Genomic DNA, 20,430 nt, shown 5'->3' with positions numbered 1-20,430 from the left:
ACTTCAGTGCTTCCAAGCGCTGTTTTTTCCCTGGCCATTGCTGTGTCCAGAGCTCATGTCTCAGTGGTATTTCAGAACCTTGGTTAATAGAACAGTTTGAATTATTCAGGAGCTGGGAGCACATTTCTACTTAAAATTTAATTAGAAACCTGCTGTGTGTCATTTTACAATAAAGGATATTGTAATAGCATCCCTAAATTGGGCAGCCTTTTCTGTCATGCAAAGCCTGTACATGAGACAGATATGCAACCAATGGATCTTATGTTCTGCATGTGTGACAGATGCCATGTGATACCTTGTGGAACTGTGTAATGACATCTGTTAGGTTATTTTCAAGCTATAAATCCATTAAACAGTTTCAAACAGCTGCTATAAAAAAAAAAAAAGAAAAAAAAGTTTAAGTTCTCCTTACATAGGATTTTCTCTGAATGACAGTGGAGTATAGTCTGGCATAGCTGTTAGATCTGCCCCAGGCACAGATTTGAGACCCTGTATCAATCGAGGCAGAAAACAGGATGTTACACAAGTAGAGAGGAAAAATTCACTGCTATGAAAGGAGATGTGTAGTGCTGACTTCCTTCACTGTTTGATGTAAAGACACTGGGGTTGGAATTGGTGGTCTTCTTGCACATAGACCAGATCTCCAGAGAATTCAAAACTGTATTATTCATCTCTCCTTTATGTCTGTTCTTCTCAAGCCCGTGTGGGGAGACTGCTCTGCCTTTTTGTGACTGTGAGGCTGAGAGACATAAAAAAACAGTAACATTCTGCAGCTGCTGGGTTTTTTTTTTTTTTTTAAAGTGCACTTGAACATCCTTTAAAATATTTCTGGAAAACATGTGGCATGTAGGGCCACCTGTTAGTCTATTAGCAAGTGAGAACAAACTCCCACTGGCAGAGCACAGCTCAGCCCAGGGCTCTTGATTCCCTTGAATAATGTACCTTTGCTGATTTATGCTACAGAACAGTAAATCTATATTGACATCAGTGAGTGTCAGCCTGTGGAAGGACCCTGAGATTTATCTCCTTCTGTCAGAGGATACACGGAAGTGCACATTTGCAATGTGTGCTAACCTATCAGTTTGTCTTGGCTTTGTTGTTCACATACAGCTATTACCAGGTAGAGCTGCATCTGGAAGAGATCGTTAGGTCTGTTGGGAAAATGGATGCCATGTTCTACAGAAAAAAAGTGGTGGATGACTTGTACTTCAGCCAAAAGGCAGGTTGGAGGAGCTGTGAACATGCTGCTTCTGCCCTCTGGCTTCTGGGAAACTCAAAAACTGCTCTGGTTGACATTTGGTGTTAGCTGCTTTGTTTCACCTTTAGTATCAAGTTGGTCTGAGCCATAGTTCAACCTTAAAGATATAGTGGACCTGCAGGGACTTGCATCTGGCTTTGCTTGCCTTCGTTTCCGCTTTCTCCATCTTGTTTTGTCTGAAGGCTTCCATACCCATGTGTTTTCTTCTATTTTGCTGGATTTCATGGGTAAAAGATGAAACATCTTTTCTAGCTTTAGACGTAGAAGATGGGAGTCATCAGGACTGAAGGTCCATGCAAGTCCCTGATTCCTGAAAAAGGAGTTGTATGCTGTCGCATCCATCCTGGTATGACCCCTTGTTTGCACCTGGCTTGTGTTCTCGGTTCAATGAAGTCTCTAGGTTGAGGCAGCCTAATTATTAATTAGTGGCAAGTGTGGGCTCCTGAAAATTGATCCAAGACTTGGGAGAGACTGGTGAATGAAAGCACTTAGTTCCTCTCCTCCCTTGCCCAGAAGCTGAGCCTGTGAGGACTGAGTGCATCATCACAGCCTCCAGCACGTTGCTGGGCTGGCATGAGATTGCTGGGCTTCCTTACAGATTCTGCACTTCTAGCTCCAAGATTGTTCCTGTGAAGTCCATAGCATGACTGTGCTGGGAGCTATCAAATCTAGTCTTGTGGGTTGGTGAGTCACTAGGGTGGCATGTGGCGCTCTGGAGGAGGAAAAAAAGTAATCTTTTAATTATTCATAGTAATTAGTGGAAGAGATTTCCATGAGAGCTAGGATGAGGGGTAGAAGGACAAGGAAGTTAGAAGCACTGTATCTAAAGAAAAATGAGTTTTCCAACCAACTACTAGGATAAAATCTCTTCCATCTCCAGCTCTTCTCTGGTAGTGAGATCCACTTCTTTCCTTGATGAATTATTTGCCTCTTGTCAGAGAGATCTCAGTCTCACCCAGCCTTACTGAAATCTGCTGCTGCTTCATCCAGACTGACAGCAAAGCTGCAGTTCTTAATACCATCTTCTACCAAGCCTTAATGAAATGAAGCACCTGGTAAAGACTGTCTACATAAGAAGCTTAGTACTGAGCAGCCCCCTGCCTGAGCTGAGCTCCCAAGATGCCTCTTGTTTATGCCCTGGTTTAATGTGCACTGACACGTTAGGTGATCTGTCTTGGGACAAGTGATCTTGACCAAGCCATTGCTTGCGAAGACCAATGTACGATAAATGAGGTTTCTCTGTGCATAGCACTATTCTGGTGCAGCTATCTTTGATCCCATGTTTGGGTGAAGCTGGTTTCTTCTAGCCTTACTGCAGATCATGCATCCAGCAGGAAAAAAGCATGAGGCTGTTTGGGAACAGCTGCAGTGCTTTGAAGTGCCCAATATCCTCTGGAAGCAACTTCCAAGCATAATGAGATGTAACCAGTTTGCTGCCTTTGGACTCTTTTAACTATGATGTCTTTGGATGCATCTTGGAGTGGCAGATAGTAACTTCACATACCTGTTCTGGGGGATAAAGGTATTTAGCCCCAACTGGCTCAGTTCCAGCACCAGTAATTGCATTTTACCTCCTTGAAACCCCTCTGCAATTTTAATTAGATGTTGTATGCCTTTTCGCAGTAAGCCTTGTTGTTCCGTACTGTAAACCAGCAAGAAGATACCACCTCAGAACTGTCTGCATTTTAAGCAGCAGCTAAAATGTGTCTTGCACTTTGAGCTGTGTTGTTGTGATGGGAGCCAAGGAATGTTCTTGTCTTTATTACATTGCCTTCTAGTTATCAGTAATTCAATCACTGGTTAACGTGATCTTCCAGTTTAATCCAATAAAGACCTTATGGTCAGGTTATGTGTACTAAAAATGATGAGGCTCACCCTTTTTCTGAGCTATCTCAGTTGCTTTAAACAGCTAATAATGGCAAATACAGGTTAGGGAACCTTAGAGGGCAATAACAGAGACTAGTTCTTCTGAATGAAGGAGAAACAGAAGTGTAATGAATTAAATGTCTGGCTGGGGAATCGTGCTCTGGCAGAGTTCCAAGTCCTGGCCCATCTGGTGTCAGGGAAGTTTCAGTATTGATTTCAGAGGAAGCAGGATGCAGTCTAAAGGGGTTTTCACAGAGATTTGGAGCTCGTGTTCACTTCTCCCAGGGCAAATCATCTCCACAAACAAAGGATATGAATGTGTGCGACCCATGCTCAGGTCTGCCTGGGAGATGTCAGAGTGCAGGACTTGGAGTGGCAGAATGGAGGTGCACGATGATTTCTGTGGGAAATCGTGCTTGAGGGTCTTTTCAAGAGAGCTTGGAAGGCAAAAATCTTTGTGGTCTGTGGGGGGATGAAGACAGTTGGATGCTGTGATGCAATAAAGCTACTGGAGGAAAGCATTAGGGGGGCATAACTAAGGCAAGGAGGTGAGGTGGAGGTGTGGAATTTCATATTGGTGAACTAGACTCCCAAGGGGATGTGTGACTGAGAAGCTGTGGAAGAGAACATGATGCAGAGTGTAGCAGGCAGGCACACCTCATCTGGTCTGTCCCTGCAGGACTGTACGGCTGGATGTGACAAAATGGTCTCATGGGCAATTCTGAGCTCTCTTCTCCCGGGAGCGGGTTGGCTCTTTTGTGACTTGGCTGTTTTTGTTTGTGGCTTGTATGGGTATGTGACATATACCATCTCTGTGTGGTCACAAGTTCCTGTCTTTCTTCAGCCTACTGCTGAACTCAGTGGGAGACAGACCAGGCAGACCATGTCAGGAACAGAGATAATGATGCGTGCAGTTGTTATTTACTCTCTTCCCCCTTCTGATTGGCAGCCTTCTACTTCCTTACTGCAGTTTGAGCTAATAAACTAGCTTGACAGATCTGGCAATGCAGCCAGTTCCATAATTCCTTTAACAGAAAGCCCTGTCCTACTTCTGCATCAGGAACACACACTAACTGAGGCTGTCGGCCTCTTTGTTCCATGGCTTCTACTTCTCTTGGGCCTCCAGCAAACCTGGTTGGTGTGGGACTGGGCAGCACTGACATAGGTGGATGGGAAGGTCCGTGGGTGCACTTCGATGTGCCCAGAGCATGGGAGCCAGTTGTAGAGGGTCTGCTGAAGGGAGAAGACAACCAGGAGGGCCAGGGGGTTGTACAGTCTAGAAAACTGCTTGCTGAAAGGGAATTGCTAGCTGAACATTGGAATAAGTTGCTAAAAATGGGAGATGCTCTTTGGTATCTGTGCAGGGTTTAGGGGAAGGGGAATCAAGGGATGTGCTGAGAAGACATTTCCAGTGGGGAAGCACTTAGCTCTGCATTGTGTAGGTGAGTGGCAGAAATCAGCTTGTCTGGGAAGAGCTGTGGGAAGAAGACCAATGTGGTGACTGAGGTTTTACTAAGAAGATGGACAGTGCGGAAAAATTCCTTCCAACTGTAGAATAAGGGTGAAAGAAACTGAAATATGAGTGCTTTAAAAAGACCTGATCTTGAGAGGTAGATAGATACCCACCCCTAGTAGTGAGGCTGTGGAAGATGTTTCCAGACAGGAACCAAGTGTCATCTGAAAAGTCTGTAAGGAAAGATTCAATAACCATCCCTGAACCACAGAGGTTCATAGAGCATAGATCTTGGAAAGTGATTGAGCTCCTTTGGGAACTGAGTTATATGAATAGCAGCTTGTTTTAAGGAGCACACAGCAGTACAACTCTGACCAGAAAACCTCAAGATTCAGTGTTCTCCATGAAAATCTCTGCATTTTGCCTCTTGCCCCTATCTGCAAGGTAAGCAGCTGAATAACAGTTTGAGTAAGAGATGAACAGAGTTCAGATTGTGAACTGTGGGGTCTTGCTGAAGCAGACAGCAGGATGCTCCTGGTTTAGGTTTCAGGGTGGTAGAAAGACTGGTAGCAAGTGGGAATGTGAAATTCTTTAGCAGGGAGTTTGTCTGCTCCTACCTCACTGACTTGTTGCCTCTGAGAAGCAGCTCAAGTTTCAGCTTTCAGCTGCCATGGAAGACAGGAGCCTGCTGGGAGAGAGTGGGATTGGTTCTCCTGAGCTTCCTTCACTCAGGAGAGAAGGCAGAGGCAGCAGTCCCTCAGGCTTCCTTAGATCTTGTTTGTGGAAAGGCAGCATGGATGTACTATGCAGGCTTCCCCTCTCAGGAGCCAGCTAATTGGTGACAGAGCACCTTAAGGAAAGGTTAAACCCGTGACTTCAAAGGAGAGCTGATAGGTTGGGAGCATTCCCCACTCCTCATGCTGCTATTGCCCCATTTATTTTAATTCTGTGCCTATCTCCTCCTGCTGCGAAGAGAGGCAGGGGAGGGAAGTCAAGAATAGCTGAGAATGTCTTTAGGTAAGGGAGGTAGCAGAATGGGTCACTGATCCTTTAAAATAATGCCTCATCTGACAGCCTTGTTTTAGAGGGTGTGACCAGCATTTCCCTCACTTTTCACTCACAGCATGTCAGGATAGACAGGGCTGCTGCTGAGGTTCCTGTTTTTGGTACAGACCTGGAGTATCTCTGTAGCAGCGGAGCCCTGAGATGTGCTAAATCTTCACCATCTGTCTGCAGAGGGTCCCGACCTAATGTCCTCAATCCTGTGGTCTGTGGCCACATCTGCCGTTAACCAGCAACTGTGTTTCTGCAGACACTGAGACACGTAGCTGTTGGTAAAGACCTTTGGGAAGACCAGGCAACAGAAGGGAAAGGGAGATGGATTAGGAAAGCCATCTCAGCTGAACAGGAGCATCTTCGTGCATCTTGCCTAGGGCTGAAGGGAGCAGCACGGTTCTCCCATCAGGAAGGATGGGAAACAGCAGAGGCTGGGTTGTAGAAGCAGCATGGGCAGAGCACATCCAAGGCAATGGAAGTGTTTATTGACGTGGACCTCCTTGCCTGAGAGTTCAGCACTTGCTCCAGCAGCCGTGCTCAATGGCTTGGAGTCAGGGGTGTACAGAGATGGCTCATGCAGGTCTTCTCTGTAAGGCATCCAGATGACAGCTGCCTGCAGTGTTTGGTGAAGCTTCTACTTTGGCAGGCAGGAGAAGAGATGCAGGCCTTGGGGATTTCAGACTGTCATTTACTAACGGTAACCTAAGTCTGGGCAGGGTGCTCATTTCTGGTTGTGGAGGGACTGCCTTCCTTCCCTTTCTCAGAATATGTGCTGTGCTCATCCTGGGGAGAAAGGAAGTTAATTGGGAAGCAAGCTGCTGAAATGGAACTACTCAGATAACAGGCAGTTTCCTCAAGAAAGATAAAGACTCCAGCTTAATGTGTCTGATCTTATGGATAGTCTCCTTATTCTACAACTACTCCTTTTTGGGTTTCCAGTGCCTGCTCTGACCTCACATTTGTGAGATGTCTTCTCCTCAAGCATTTCTCTACATTTGTCTAGCAATATCACAGGTGTTCACTGTCAGAGCCACAGAACAACTTGGAGCTGAAGTTCCTCTCTTGTTTCTGACATCTGTTTCCTTGCAGCAAAACTGCGCCTTAATGACATGGGAATATCATTATGCAGATGTCTGTGGGATGGCTTGTCCACTGTGAAGCACTGTATAAACTGGAATTCTGCATTTCAAAGATGCCTAGGTTAATTCAGGTTTTGGTGCTATAACCTGGGCATACCAAGGAAAAGGACTTGGTTTGCTGTCCTGTTGTTCTCTTCCCTAGTATTGCCTGTTTAGCTTGTGTCTGCTGTTACAATCCATCATGTTTCTGAATCCCATGCGGAATGAATCCCTGGGTCCCAGCCTGGTTCCTTACACTCATAACCTCACCTTAGAGATACCAGGTGTTGAAGCTGTTAGTTGCAAGTCTATGAAAACTCGTTCAGGGCAGAAAGGAGTGAGAGGAGTAAATATGTGAATTTTCTCTAGGGAAAGTGGGTTCGTTGGGATGGGACAAGAAGCTGGGTAAATACCAGAGTTTGCACTGTGTTTACCAGGTGCCTTTGTTCTTTTCAGTGGCAGGCTGTCCTGTCTTCAAGATCTCTGCCTTTAGACCCTATCTGTGGCTAGATGCATGCAATGGGGACAGCTTTCTTGTTCAAAGTTCACAGGTGTTTAAGTTTTGACATGAAGTCTCTTGGATCTCTTTTTAGACTACAGCTTTTCTGCTGCCTCTCAGAAGGCCCTGCTGAAAGGGAATGGGACACAGACAAAAGAGAACTGGGAAGCAGCCACTGTCCAGACACCATCAGAATTTGTAGAGCCTGACTTGCACACACCTTTCTCCAGCACGCTGGAGGAAGAGGAGGGGCTTCTCCCTATAGACCACTCAAGGGGAGGATTGGAGAGCCTCCAGACCTCAGAGCCAGAGGCTACATCTTCTGAACCAGCGGACCAAGAAGAGTCTTTGTCTGCCCTCCTGTTTTCCACAGCCTCCACCAGGCCAGATGTTGTGACCGAGGCTGCCGTAGGAGGGCAAGAAGAGGACTCTGTTTCTCCTGGCTTAGACCTTGGGAGCAGCATGGGTCCAGGTCTTCTGCCTGTGTCCTCTGTTCTTTCTACTACTCCTGCACAGTCCCCTGGTGTTTCAGAAGAGCAGTTTGAGGTGACAACTGGAGATACGTGGGCTGTTGAGGGAGCAGATTCAGAACAGACTTTGACTACCATAAGTGCAGAGCTTTCAGAGCCCACGATGGAGGCTGGTGGGGAAGAACATTCAGCCAGAGACGAGTTCTTGGAGACAACAGTGGGATGGGAGATGCTGGAGCCCACAGTGATAACTGAACTGGAGCAGACAGCAGAGATGCCTGTGGAGACACTCCCTCCTGGAGGCAGCTCTGCAGACACGCAGACTCTTTCTGGTGGTGAGCATCATCCAGCTTCCTCTGCAGCTCCGTGGGACAGGGCTGATGAGCCTGTGCTGGATCCTGTATGGAATGACACAGAGGTAGCAAAAGAGACTGTTACAGCAGAGGGGAGCTTGTCACCACAGGCTGGAGATGCCCGCATGGCCATGCTGCCGACAGAAGTGCCCTGGAATTCAGCACAGGTAGCACTGGGAGGTGGGCAGTGGATTAGAGGTAGCAGTGGAGGTATTTGATGGGGTGTTGAACTCCGTAAGTTTACCACTGCCCTGGGTTTGACTGGCAGAAGTAGCTTTTCTTTTTGCCCAATTCAGCCAAAACTAAATTTTGGAGAGTTTTTCACAGCGTTTTTTAAGGGTACCCATGATTCTTGAAGAAAGCCCTTCCCCCATCACATCTTCCCTTATGAATTGCTGCCCAAAATATTGCTTCTAAGAAACACCTACCCTCTGGGGCACACATAGCAGCAAGAGCTCCTTGTTTCCTCAGCCTTCATTATTGGAAGTGTCAGGACAAAAATGGCCCCAAGGATTTCTGGACAGGGAGTGAGAAAGAAGTGCTATTTTTGCTGCTTCTGCTGCTGCCTAATGCAGATAACAGATGCAGAGCAGGTGGAGCAGGATACAGGGATCTGTGAGGATGTTTGTCTAGGGGAGCTCGTAGGTGAGGAGGTGTGAGGTGAGCTGCAGTGAGGTGAATTCAGCAGACTGGCAGCTGGTAAAAAGACAAGAGGTAGGAGGATCAAACTGGTTAAAAAAAAAAAAAGTGCTAGGGAAAGCTTTTGTTCTTTCTGCAAGGTATTTGGGACCCTGAGCTTAGTCCCTCTGTGCTTCCAATCCTGCCTACAACGTTTATGGGTGGACCCTATTTCACCAGTTTAAGGACCACAGAGGCTCTTTGTTAGGTTTTGTGCTGTGCTGATCACATACTGAATAAGGCTGCAGGCTAGAGAGTTTTCCATTGAGTTCCCCAGACTCTAGGTGCAGGTGAAAGTTAAGATGGACTGTGGGAAGCTGGCACAGCAACCTTGTCCTTGCTTCATGTGCTCCTGCTAAAACGAAAACACCTGGCATCCCACGCTACTAATAGAAAGATGAATCCTTCCTAGTGCAAAAAGTTAGAGAAGTGCTTTTCAAAGTAACTGTACTCTGGGGTATGGCACAGCCTCTTGTGTACCCTGTACTTTCAGCAGGAGAGCTGCATTTGCTATGCAAACCCAGCTGTCTTTGTCTTGTCTTTCCAGGTGATCTGCAAAGACTGGAGCAACCTTGCGGGGAAAAACTACATCATCCTGAATATGTCAGATAACATTGATTGTGTAAGTATGTCCACAGAGATTTGATGGCAGGGAAGGAATAGTGCTTAGAGATGTGGAGGCAGGCACAGCTCTTGCTGTGTGCTTTCACTACAAAACATTTTAAAAGCATTAATTCTCAAAGTCCTTGTAGAGGCTGTGGAGAGAAAGGCAAAAAATATTCTTGTTCTCCAAGTGGGGAAAGAGTGGGTGGAGAGAGGATTTTTCTCAATGTCTAGACTACAGCAGTTCCAGATTGGCTTTTAGTTTGTGCCAGTGCTCACCTGGTTTATCAGGAGACGTTAGAGCCTTTAGCATTGCACCTCTTATTTGCAGGCAATGTGATAGAATTGAGGTCTGATCCTCCTTCCCTCTATTCTTTTTTATTTTACTTCCTTTCCTTCCAGGATATAGAATCATTTCTCTGATGGCTCAGGGGAAAAAGGACTCCCTATTTGCCATGTGAATGGTTCAGTATCAAGAAGCTGTCACTAAATCTTCCTTAAGTGCCTCTTTTTCCCAACCCCTTATCTTATGCGTTATCTGCGTCTGTTAACCAGTCATGCTCTGCTAATCCAATGCCTGTCCATCCATCCCCATAAAGCCACAGTTACTTCATGAGTCCAGAGCCCCTTGTGTATCTCTGGCTCATTCACCTCTGGTAGGCCTTTTATCAGGCGCTTTGAAACCAGTTGTGAAAGGCATGAGGTCAAGGTACCTTTCATAATTCTCGAAAATGATTATAAGCCTGACAGCCCGAGACCAAAATATTTCATCAGGGAACCATATTCTGTCCTTGCATGTCTGCGTTCCTGCTTGCTGCAGCTCCAGCCATGGGCAGAGCAGCTGATTTTGTTACTGCAGGGTGACTCTGCCACTGACCTATTTCCACTAGCAAAAATGCGAATGTAAAATTTTGGGGGGGAGCAAAAGCAGATGATTCACATAATAAAGCTGTTGACTTTATTGTGTAAACCAACACTAAAAATGTTGACTGCTTTAAAGGTAGATTAAAAGCTGGCCTCTTTCCTTTTGACTGGTTTGCCCTTTGGAGAGTTTGAAGCATCTCTGTTGCAGTACACAATTGCAACTCAGAAGACCAGTCCTTGAAAACCATATTCCTGCTGCTCTGTTTCTTTTGCATCCACAATTACTCTTTCTAGCATCTCTGTGGAGTTTAAATGCTTATTAATTTTGCAGTACATGGTAGCTTTCTTCTTTTGGTCTTGTGTTGTTTAAACCACTGGAAGGGTAAGAGCTTAAAAGCTGATGTGCTGATGTCTCTTGATAAAATTATGCCTTTACTGTTGAATCCTCAGTTCTGCCAAGCTGAAAGAAGATAGCGTCCTGGGATAGGCAGGCCTGAACTGTTCTTCTACTTGATTTCATGTTTCAAAACATATTTCCCAATGAGTAATTTGTGCTTTTTTCCTTGTTGTTCTAAGGGACACTTGTCGACATACATATTTAACACAAAGATTGCTTCCTTCCCTTTCTCCCATTACCACTTTGCATGGCTGAAACTGGAATCAAGCTCTTCTCCTTTCCACCATTGTTGACACAGTTTGTTTCCTACCCTTCATTTAGTTTGTTCAGCTCACCTACCCTCTGCCTGTCCCTTTTGTTTTCTGGTTTCTGTATCTGAAGCCTGTATAGTTTGGATTTTTGGAACTGTGAGGCAGAATCTGCATTGCAAGTGCTGTAGCTTAAATTAGCATGGAGATTCTTAAAACGTTTCTTGTTTGATGCCTGGTTCAGTACAGAGTACCAGGGAAAAGCCAAGGGATAAGGAGAGAGCCCAGCCCCTTGCAGAGAGTTGAATTAACCTTGAATGTTAATGTTCTTTATGGTGCTGGGCATTTACCTGCTGCAGGGCTGATGTCTGTATTGCTGGGTTAAGCTGGCAGCCTCTTCATCTCTTTAATGGTGGACAGGGCAGTCACTTTAGCCCCCCCTTGGCACATCTGCCATTCAATACACCTGGGAATTTTGCCTAAGTGAGGACTGCAGGATCTGACCCCATGGTGGTACTTGGCTGTGTTCAGGAGCTGACCTCTAATTCTGCTTATGTGCTTTCAGACTCTTTCACAGCTTCCTTTTCTCTGCCAAGGAGAATTCCTCAGTACTCTGTAATCCTTGCTTTTCCTGTGACTAGGAACTTCTCACCTCTATTGCCCTGCTCTAGGGCTATGCTGCTCCCCTTTCCTCCACGTCCCCCAGAACAGAACCTCAGACTGGCAGTAGAAGCCACAGCTCCATAGCACCATGCTGCATCCTTGCACTGCTGCTCCAGCTTCCCTGCTCACTGCTGATGCCAAAACCCATAACCTGATGAGACAAGGCACTGGCAGGCCCTTGTGATTCAGGCCCTAGTCATCGGTGTCTTTTCCAATTAGGCCTTTTTCGGCACAAGCCTGTGCCTGCCTTGAGCGCTTCTAATTGCCATGGCAACAAGAGCTCTCCATTTTATTAATCATCTGTGTGGCCTTCAGGTTGACATGGCAACTAGAGATAAGAATAGAAACACAGGAGTGGGAAAGCAGTGAAGGAGCCTGCCAAGGGATGGCTGGAGCATGTCAGGCCGAGCTGCACCTGCTGACCCAGCGTTGGCTGCAGGGAAAAGCCTGGCTGCTTCTTGCCTAATGTGATGATGTTGCTTCAGGATTCCTGTGTGCTAGGCTTGGCACGGAGTGGGGTATATGGTGGCCATGGGAGCTCAGGAAGCAGGACAGGTGTGTCCTGAGACCTGCATGGGTTCAGTCTGTGCAATGGGGCTGTTGATGGGAGCAGTGTCCCAAGTTTAGCATTGCTGGCTTTTGGGTGTACCTGATGCAGGGGTCTTTGCCATGCAGTCATGTGAGCCCTGAAGTGTTACACTTGTTATTCCCACCACAGCTCACCAATGTCCCTTTCCCATGGCAGGAGGAATTTCGGCTGGAGAGGGGTCCTCAGCTGTTGGCGCTGGTGGAGGATGCTTTCTCCAGACAGACAGATGGACTGCAGGACCACTGGCTGATCTCTCTGAGCAAACCCAATGAGAACGACAAGCACTTGCTAATGACACTGGCAGGGGAACAGGGTAAGTGCTGGGAGGAGCCTTCCTGTGATAGGGGTTGTTTTTAGGGTGCTCCCAAATGGAGGTGCTTAGCCATGTTGAAATGAATTTTTGCTCTTTTTGCAATTGAGTCCCACCTGTTTCCAGTGTTAACAGGATTCAAGGAATGGAGTGGCTTGTCCCTCATTGTTTGCACCATGCTTGATCTGCACTTCACTTCCTGCTTTCCTCCCTCCCTGAACTGCCTTCACATGAACATTTGTCAGCTTTTTCCCTGTGCTTCTGTGCTGTCCTCCATGAGCAGGCCTCTGCTATGGCAGGACATGACAGCCTGCTCTTAGATCACTTTTTAACTTATTGCTTAACTCTCATCTGTACTTGGCCAGTCCTGACAGTGCCTCTCTTGCATTCCCAAAGAAAAAAAGAGCTGACACTAGAGGTAAGCTGTGCTGGGGCATTTTAATATCTTCATCCCCTTCCGGAAGGAGAATGCTTTTTCTATACTGCTTCTGCTTCATGCTTGAGGCTTCTAATGTTGACGCTGTGGCCTATATGAAGAAAGCAGTATTCTAAAAGGCCCTGCAGTAGCAGGAAAATAGAGCTAACATTTAAGTGATATTTGCTGTATCGATGCCTTAAATCATCACATCTCTCCCAAGTCCTTAGGCTGAACCATAACCAATGAAAAGGCTCTGGTAAGCATTTGGTCTTCTAAAAGAAAAGGAGAGGACATCTCCCTTCCTAGAGAGGAAAAAAATGTAAAAATAGAAAACACAGGTCTGAACAAGCACAACCAACATGGAATATATCCCTGAGTTTAAAAGCTTCCAGAAACAAAGTATTTTCTGCTTTGGAAAGTGCTTTTGTTAGGTTCCTCTTTTTACTGCTGAACAAATATAAGTTGAATTGGGCCTCCATCTCTAAATCCTCTGTGTCTGTTCATGCTCATCCAGTTTGGAGAACATCCCAGGAACTGTTATGGAAGGAGGGTTCAGGAGAGGCTCACTTGGTGTGGGCTGGTGACTCCCTGGCTAAAGCTCCTGCTCGGAGTGGAGCTATTACAGCACATCTCTTGCAGAATCTGCTGTTTTGTCAGGGACACTACCTTTCCAAAGAGCCCTGCAGAACAGAGCACACTTACTAAAGGATGTAATAGGTGAGCATGGATTTCTGTGGAAACATCTTAAGTACTGCAGTTCAGGATCAGGTTGAGCTGGCAAGGGTGGGGGGCTTGACTGGGCAAGATAAGCACCTGCCTTCATGACTTAGGGTGTTGCTGCTCACAGAGCAGGTACAGATCCTGAGAGCTTCTGTGGCTACTGGGAGGGTACCTAGGTGCCTATAGTATCAGTTCATGCCTGGATTTTTTTTCCTCTTTGAAGAACATTTGGAAGTACTCTTGGTGTTATAGTCCTTGAATTTTCAGTCTCAACCTAAAGTACCAATGAACAAAAACATGTGTTCCCCTGCTTCCATCCTGTTGGGCATTTCACAGTGTACACACAATGAGTACATCTAACTCAGTTAACTTGAGCTGAAAAGGCAGCACTGATCTCTTTCTCCTTCTTTACAGGTGTCATCCCTACAAAAGATGTTCTCATGGCACTGGGGGACGTTAAGAGGAGCTTAGCTGAGGTAAAAGCCTGTCTGCCTGCATCCATCCTTTAAGACTGGCTATACAATTAAAATAAGCACCTTGCAAACTGGGAAGCATCTCAGTCTAACCAAGTGCTGAACCCACAGCAGGCACATAGATTAATCTGACACTTGGCAAAGTCTCTTCTGCCCTCTCTGGTAGTTGCCAGATCATCAAATGTCTGTTCCCGTTAAGAGAGTAATTGTGGGTTATTCCCTGCCCGCTCTTCCGGATTAGTTTTGAAGTTGCTTTTCATGCATTCGTTTTGTTGGGCTACTTACATACCTTCTGCACTCTTGCCTGTGGTGATGTGAGTGCTGCAGAGCCCCAGAATCAGTCCTGTTGATTTCCATATGTTGGCTGTTGCCAGTTCCTCAGCCTTTGCTGAAGGAGGTGGGAGAGGTGCCTCTACTACATGGGTCACATTCACACACCTTCCTTCTGCTATCCCAGGGTCTGTATTTCACCCCTTTTAGATAACTGCCTCCACAAAGGCAGGCAGAGAACCACATGTGATGGATGCCAGATTCCACTGCTGGCTGTCTCCTGTCCTCATGTATTTGCCTCTAATTGTAGGCAACTTGAAAGAGTGAAGAGATGAAGGCAAAATAGTCCCATGATCCGAGTTTGACACTTAAGCACTGAAGGCGTGATTCTGCTGCTGTTTTGTTTTTTTTTTTTTCCTTTAAACACTCTTGAAGTAATTCTGCTGACTTTAGCATTAGAATTGGGCCACCACATTGCTGGATGTCTCCTCTCAGGTTTTTCCCTGACCTAACAAACCAATGCAGTTAGATAAAGCAAATTAAGTGCTCAGTGCGTTATTGATTGGCTTACACCAGAGAAAGTGCTAAAAAGTCAACCCTGTAGAAATTGTGTGACTGAAGTATCAGCAGCTAGAACTGTCCAGAAAGGATTCATGTCAGTGTGACGTTTGAATTCTGTGTACAACAATACCCCCACGTTAACATGCATCCTACCACAGTAGCCCCACTGCCTGCCTCTGACTCTCCAGCTCTATCAATAACGAAATGCTGCTCACTGCACTGGCCTTGAGCCAGCGTGGGCTTAGAAAGAAGAGGGAGGATATTCTCTTACATCCATCATACTTAGTATTGAATTGTTACATAACCAGGCTGGAATTCACCAAGTCACAGGGAATGACGTTGAACTTTGCTGACAATTAAAAGGGAACTAAATCTTGGATATTTTCTCACATGAAAGCCTCCCTGTCTTTCATGTTGGTGTGATCCTTGTGCAGGCAGTCAAGGCAGGATTATGCCCACTGACACTTGGCTGATTGGCAAGCTCTCAAGGAAGATGGTGTTAAATTTGTTTGTGTGCCTTCTAGTCATGTAAGACAGTGAACATCCTGACTTCCTAACCCTGCCTTTTAGTTCCTCTGCCTACAGTGATGGTCCTGTACTTAAACCCAGAAAACTGAGCAGATCCTACCCGATGGCAGGCCAGGGGATTTAGTGTACTACTTCTTTCCTTGCTTCCTTTCAGATTGGCATCCAGAACTATTCAACCACCACAAGCTGTCAGTCACACCCCAATCAGACACGCAGTGATTATGGGAAACTCTTTGTGGTACTGGTGATCATTGGCTCCATCTGTGCCATCATCATTGTATTGGGGCTCATATACAACTGCTGGCAGAGACGTCTGCCGAAGATGAAGAACATGGTGAGCACTGGACAGGTGGGGAAGGTGGCTGGGATGAAGGGATTTGGAAAGAGATTGTTTTCCCTGTCCACTTTGTGGATGTAGCTGGATACACTGCTGGAGCAGCAGGGAAGCTGTTTACGCATAAGGGAGATGTAAACCTACACACCTCTTGATGTGCTCAGGATGGTTTGATTCTGCTGCAGGGTTTGGGCCAGGAATAAATTTAGTGTTCAGCAGCACTAAGACCTATCCTCACTTGTCTCTGTGCTCCTCTTCCTCCTTTGCAGTCACATGGTGAGGAGCTGCGCTTTGTTGAGAACGGCTGCCATGACAACCCCACCTTGGATGTGGCTAGTGACAGCCAGTCAGAAATGCAGGAGAAGAAGCCAAGCGTGAATGGTGGAAACACCATCAATGGCCCCGACAGCTGGGATGTCCTGATCAATAAGCAGGCAAGCGAGGATGTGGATGTGTTTGAGGAAGACACACATCTTTAGAAAAAGAAGAGAGGGAACCACCCCCTTAAATACAATTGCCTCTCTCCTATCTTGACTGATGGACCATGGGATCAAGTGGCTTATCAGGAACAGCTTAAAGGCTCAGGAGGGGTCAAATTTTTTGGGCAAGTTTTCCCAACAGAAGTCCTGAGCCTGCATCTGTGGCTTGGAGCCAGGAGGATCACTGAACAGAGGGAAGTGGGGATGGGTGGGTGGGTAGGTCTATGTGTGTGTGTTCCTATCAGTAGCACCAATGCTTTCATCACCTTTAAATGCACTTACTGTAGCTCTCTGGTAGTAGCTGAGAGTGGCTGGCCTTGAAAAAAAGGAGTTGAGGCTAAGTCTAGCACTAAGAGTCCAGCTTTGGGGAATTAATACACTTCAAGAGTCCAGCTGAAATTACGTCAGCCAGATCCTGACCTTGATACATCTGGATTTTTATCTTTAGGTTGCATTCAATCCCTGCAGGTGCTGTAAAACGTATGTGTTGTTCTGGATGGAGGGAATGACAACTCTGATATCTTGGGCTGAGTTTGCATTCCACTCCATGAAGAGAGCTTTTTCTAGCAGTCTAGCATTCAGATGTTTATGTCAGGGAAGAACACCTCAGTGTCATCTCTTTTTTTTTTTTTTTTTTTTCCCCCTCCTCAACCTCGCACCCCTAAACAGCCCACATTCCTTTTTCACTTCCACAGCTCCAAGCTGAGCTTGCAAAGTCTGAGCACTTTACCCTTGTTTGGCTGATTGCAGAGAATTTGGTGCCATGGTGCAGCATCTCAGCTGGAAGTTTGCATTAGGTTGGAGAGTTGCTCAAAAAAGGACCTTTATACCTGCCTCTTTCACCTAACAGCCTATGAAATTAGCAGTAGAGTATCCTTCGTCTTGGTCTTAGATTGGCAGGACTTTTCTACTCCTATTCCATTTTCCAGGATAGTTTGTATTCAGTTAATCTTTTTGAGGTAAGCGTAAAGGTGTTGAGACTTTTAACAGGGAGAAAAGTGAAAACTCAAACTGATAATTTTCTGGCCCTCTTGTTTCCTTTCCAGGATCCTGCCTTGAAGTGTGAAGTGTTTAATGTCATATTGGTGTAAATCAGGGTAACTCTTTTAAATTACTGCATTCAAACAAGTGTAAAAGCCTGTTTAGATGAGAAGCAGATCTCAGAGCTCCCCAATGAATGTTTCTCAGGCATGCCTCAGGCAACTCTGAGGCCCCAATTCCCTGAAGATGTGTGATAAAAGGCACGTGAATATGCATAATTGTTCTTTGAGCCCTGTCTAAATTGAGACTTGGAACTACTTTCAAGCCTGTAATCCCAGAACATTTGTTTCTTCTATTGCCAAGGGATTGAGGGACTTGCTTAGGTCAGTGGCAACGCTATTCCTGTCCATTATGGTGATCTGCTTGCTTGCTTACTGCAAGACACAGCTTCACGTTTGGTCTTTAAGGAGACCTTGTACAGAAGACTCCAGATATGCAGTCTGTAAATCTATCTCTGTATGTATAGGTATTTTTAGCATGTTCATCCCTGATGTAAGTCCCTAAAGTCAAGGTACAAAAGAGTCTGTTTCATTTTGCATAGCGCTTTGCATACAAACTGAATCACAGATCACCTTGATGTAGGACCAGCTTGATAAGTCTATTCAAGATAGGTGATAGCCTTTGGTTTCCTATCCAGATTCCAATTTTCAGTGTTTATTCTGCCTCTCTACCTTATCCTTGTGTTGTGTAAGAGATGGTGACCACTGGCTCCTTTTGTATCTTGTTGGCAGAGCTGCAGAGCTACCCAGAGGAGTTCCCCCTCCTGTCCTAGCAGTTGATAATGGGTGGCTGGTGTGGGGGAGCAGTCAGCACACGTGGATGGCCACGCGTGGCCCTTTGCTGACCATCCCTCACTGATGACTCCTGCTGAATTTGGTGGGTTCGTGCAGTGAAACTGCACAAGTTCATTGGCTGTGTTGATGGCATTTTGGGTTTCACAGGATTAAATGCAAGCTGTTAATAGAATATGGTGGGTAAATTTAAAGCATGGAGTTTAAATCTGAGTTTGTATAGCACTTAGCATAACAGGGCCTGGCACGGCTGTGGCCTTCAGGCAGTTTCACTGTATAAATGTTTCTAAGTCCAATAATCTTCACTAAATATGTTTTTTCTTTGTTTGTTTGTTTAACCCAGTAGCTATTATGAAGGTACAGCCACCAGTCAGATGTGAATTACTTCATATACAAAACACTTTCTTGGTGCACTTCATTGCTAGGAGCTGCTTTGCTGCCTCCTTTTCTCTCTGTGCTATTAAGAGAAACAACAAGGTGCTGATAAAGTATGCTTCTTGCTGGACTCAGCACCTCCTGATCTGGTCTAAGTCTTCAAACTCTAAAGAAAGCAAGGAGGACACTGAGGCTTATTAATAACCTAGTAAATCTTCCTGGTTTGCTGCCCTGGGTTTTTACAGCCTGACTGTATTCTAGAGCCTGTAGTGGATTCCTCTGAATCTGGAGTGCTCCAGGGTATCTTCAGAGTGCCTGAGGGTGGCTATCACAAAGGCCAGAACAATATTCTGATGTCTCTGACAGGGTGCACTTGGCTATATGATCTCAGTTTATCTCTGCAAATCTACTGGCTAATAGCATTTCATTGTAGTCTGGTGATCTTTTTATTCCTTTTCCACTTGTTTTTTTCTCTGTATCATTTTTTGCACTAGGCCAATCTTGTTAAGTCAATTGCACTGTTGTCCTCTCCTGCAAGCCCTGCAGATGGGTCGCTTCCTGGTACGTGCAGGCTGGGAAGTGCTGTAGAAAGGCTGTCTGTAGCCCATTTCACTTTGTTGTTCAGAATTTGGGTCCAGGTCTGTACAGGGAGGACTTAAAAAGGAAGAGAAACTTTATCACTTGTTATGGGAAACTTTTCTATCAATTTAATGTAGTTAAACTTCTTTTTAACAAAGACTGTTAAAGCTGGACTTCTCAGAGAGATGCACCGGGCTCCAGAGCAGACAGAAGATGGAGTAATTCCTGGGAAAGTGTTTTCCACCTACATGGACTTTGCTGTCGTCCCATCTGCCAAACGTTTGATCGCACTGACACCTGGTGGCTGCTGAAGAGTTGGAAACAAGAAATTGAAAAAGGACTTTCTTCCCTTATCTATGAAAATTTGTTTCCTGTGACTCGCCCAGAACGGTCACCTGCTTTACTCGCAGGGGCTGCTGGAATTGCTTGTGAGCAGAGGGGCTGACACTGAGCATGGATGGGATGATTTGTGCAAGGATGTCACTGTCTGCAAAGTGATGAGATGAGACGTTCTCCTGTGTCACCAGCGTGGGGGTCCAGGACTACAGCCAGAAGTCAGAGACTCTGCATGGAAACAAATGTGGTTCATCAGAGCTCAGTGGGTGCTGGTGTGAGTGACTCTGTGCCCCAGAGCTGCAGTGCTGGCATCGGCTGGATGCACAGCCAGGGGCAGAACGGCTCCACCTCTGTGGGACAGTAGCCAGATGGGGCAGGGATGGCCCAGCTGCAGATTGCTTCCAGATCTTGCTGAGATGTCCCAAATAGGGTCTGTAAAGAAGTGTGCAGAACCACACGTGCTGAGCCTTTGACTCCTGCAAGCCTGCCTCATGGTGTGTCAGGTGTAGAGAGACAGAGCTGCCTGCTAACTGCTGAGCTGCACTATCTGTAACGCGGGCTGCCAGCATTCTACCTATCACCTTGGGGCAGAGCGAGCAGTGTGAAATAGACACAGCAGTGTGTGGATGATTGCTCCATGACCTTGAAGCAGCACAGCAGCATCCCACCACGGCTGGTGCCCTCTGCAGCTCCTCGGTTGCCAGTCCTTTGCAGGGGCCTCGGAGCAGCTCAGCCCTTCACCTGCTGCCTTCACCCTGCTGGCAGCCCATCTGTGAGCCCAGCCCGACCACCTTCTCGCAGCCCTCCTTCCTGCTGGACCCCCAGCTGGCCGCCAGCCCTGGCCACTACTTGGGCAGTACAAACACTTGTCTGGCCCTGCAAGCGCCGAGGCCGTGGTTTTGGTTTCTTTGCAATAAAACGCACCTCTGTGGTGTCTGACCACTGACCTGAGTGGCCTCTGCTTGTCTGTCTTGTTCTTCTTCCCTATCTCCGCCTCTTGGAGCAGGGCCCCCGACTCTCCCAGCGGCAGAACCGGACCTTCCCCGGCCCCTGCCCTTTCTGTCGCCGAGTGCATCCCCGTGCCCTTGCTCCTGGTCCGA

At 46.4% G+C, this 20,430-nt stretch overlaps 1 protein-coding gene across 1 annotated transcript in view; it reads left to right on the top strand.

Annotated features, from left to right (window-relative positions):
* PODXL2 (podocalyxin like 2) overlaps nucleotides 1-20,276 on the top strand; it is a 32,031-nt gene extending 11,755 nt beyond the window's left edge. The window contains exons 3-8 of the mRNA XM_001234025.7: nucleotides 7,345-8,240; nucleotides 9,299-9,373; nucleotides 12,272-12,428; nucleotides 13,978-14,039; nucleotides 15,550-15,729; nucleotides 15,999-20,276. Of these exons, the coding sequence (XP_001234026.6) occupies nucleotides 7,345-8,240; nucleotides 9,299-9,373; nucleotides 12,272-12,428; nucleotides 13,978-14,039; nucleotides 15,550-15,729; nucleotides 15,999-16,208 (1,580 nt within the window). The 3' untranslated portion in view covers nucleotides 16,209-20,276. The remainder of the gene's footprint in view (nucleotides 1-7,344; nucleotides 8,241-9,298; nucleotides 9,374-12,271; nucleotides 12,429-13,977; nucleotides 14,040-15,549; nucleotides 15,730-15,998) is intronic.
* The last annotated feature ends 154 nt before the right edge of the window (nucleotides 20,277-20,430 follow it).

This window comes from Gallus gallus, chromosome 12 (genome assembly GCF_016699485.2).
Source record: "Gallus gallus isolate bGalGal1 chromosome 12, bGalGal1.mat.broiler.GRCg7b, whole genome shotgun sequence".
NCBI lineage: Eukaryota > Metazoa > Chordata > Aves > Galliformes > Phasianidae > Gallus > Gallus gallus.
This window is presented reverse-complemented; position numbering and strand designations above follow the sequence as displayed.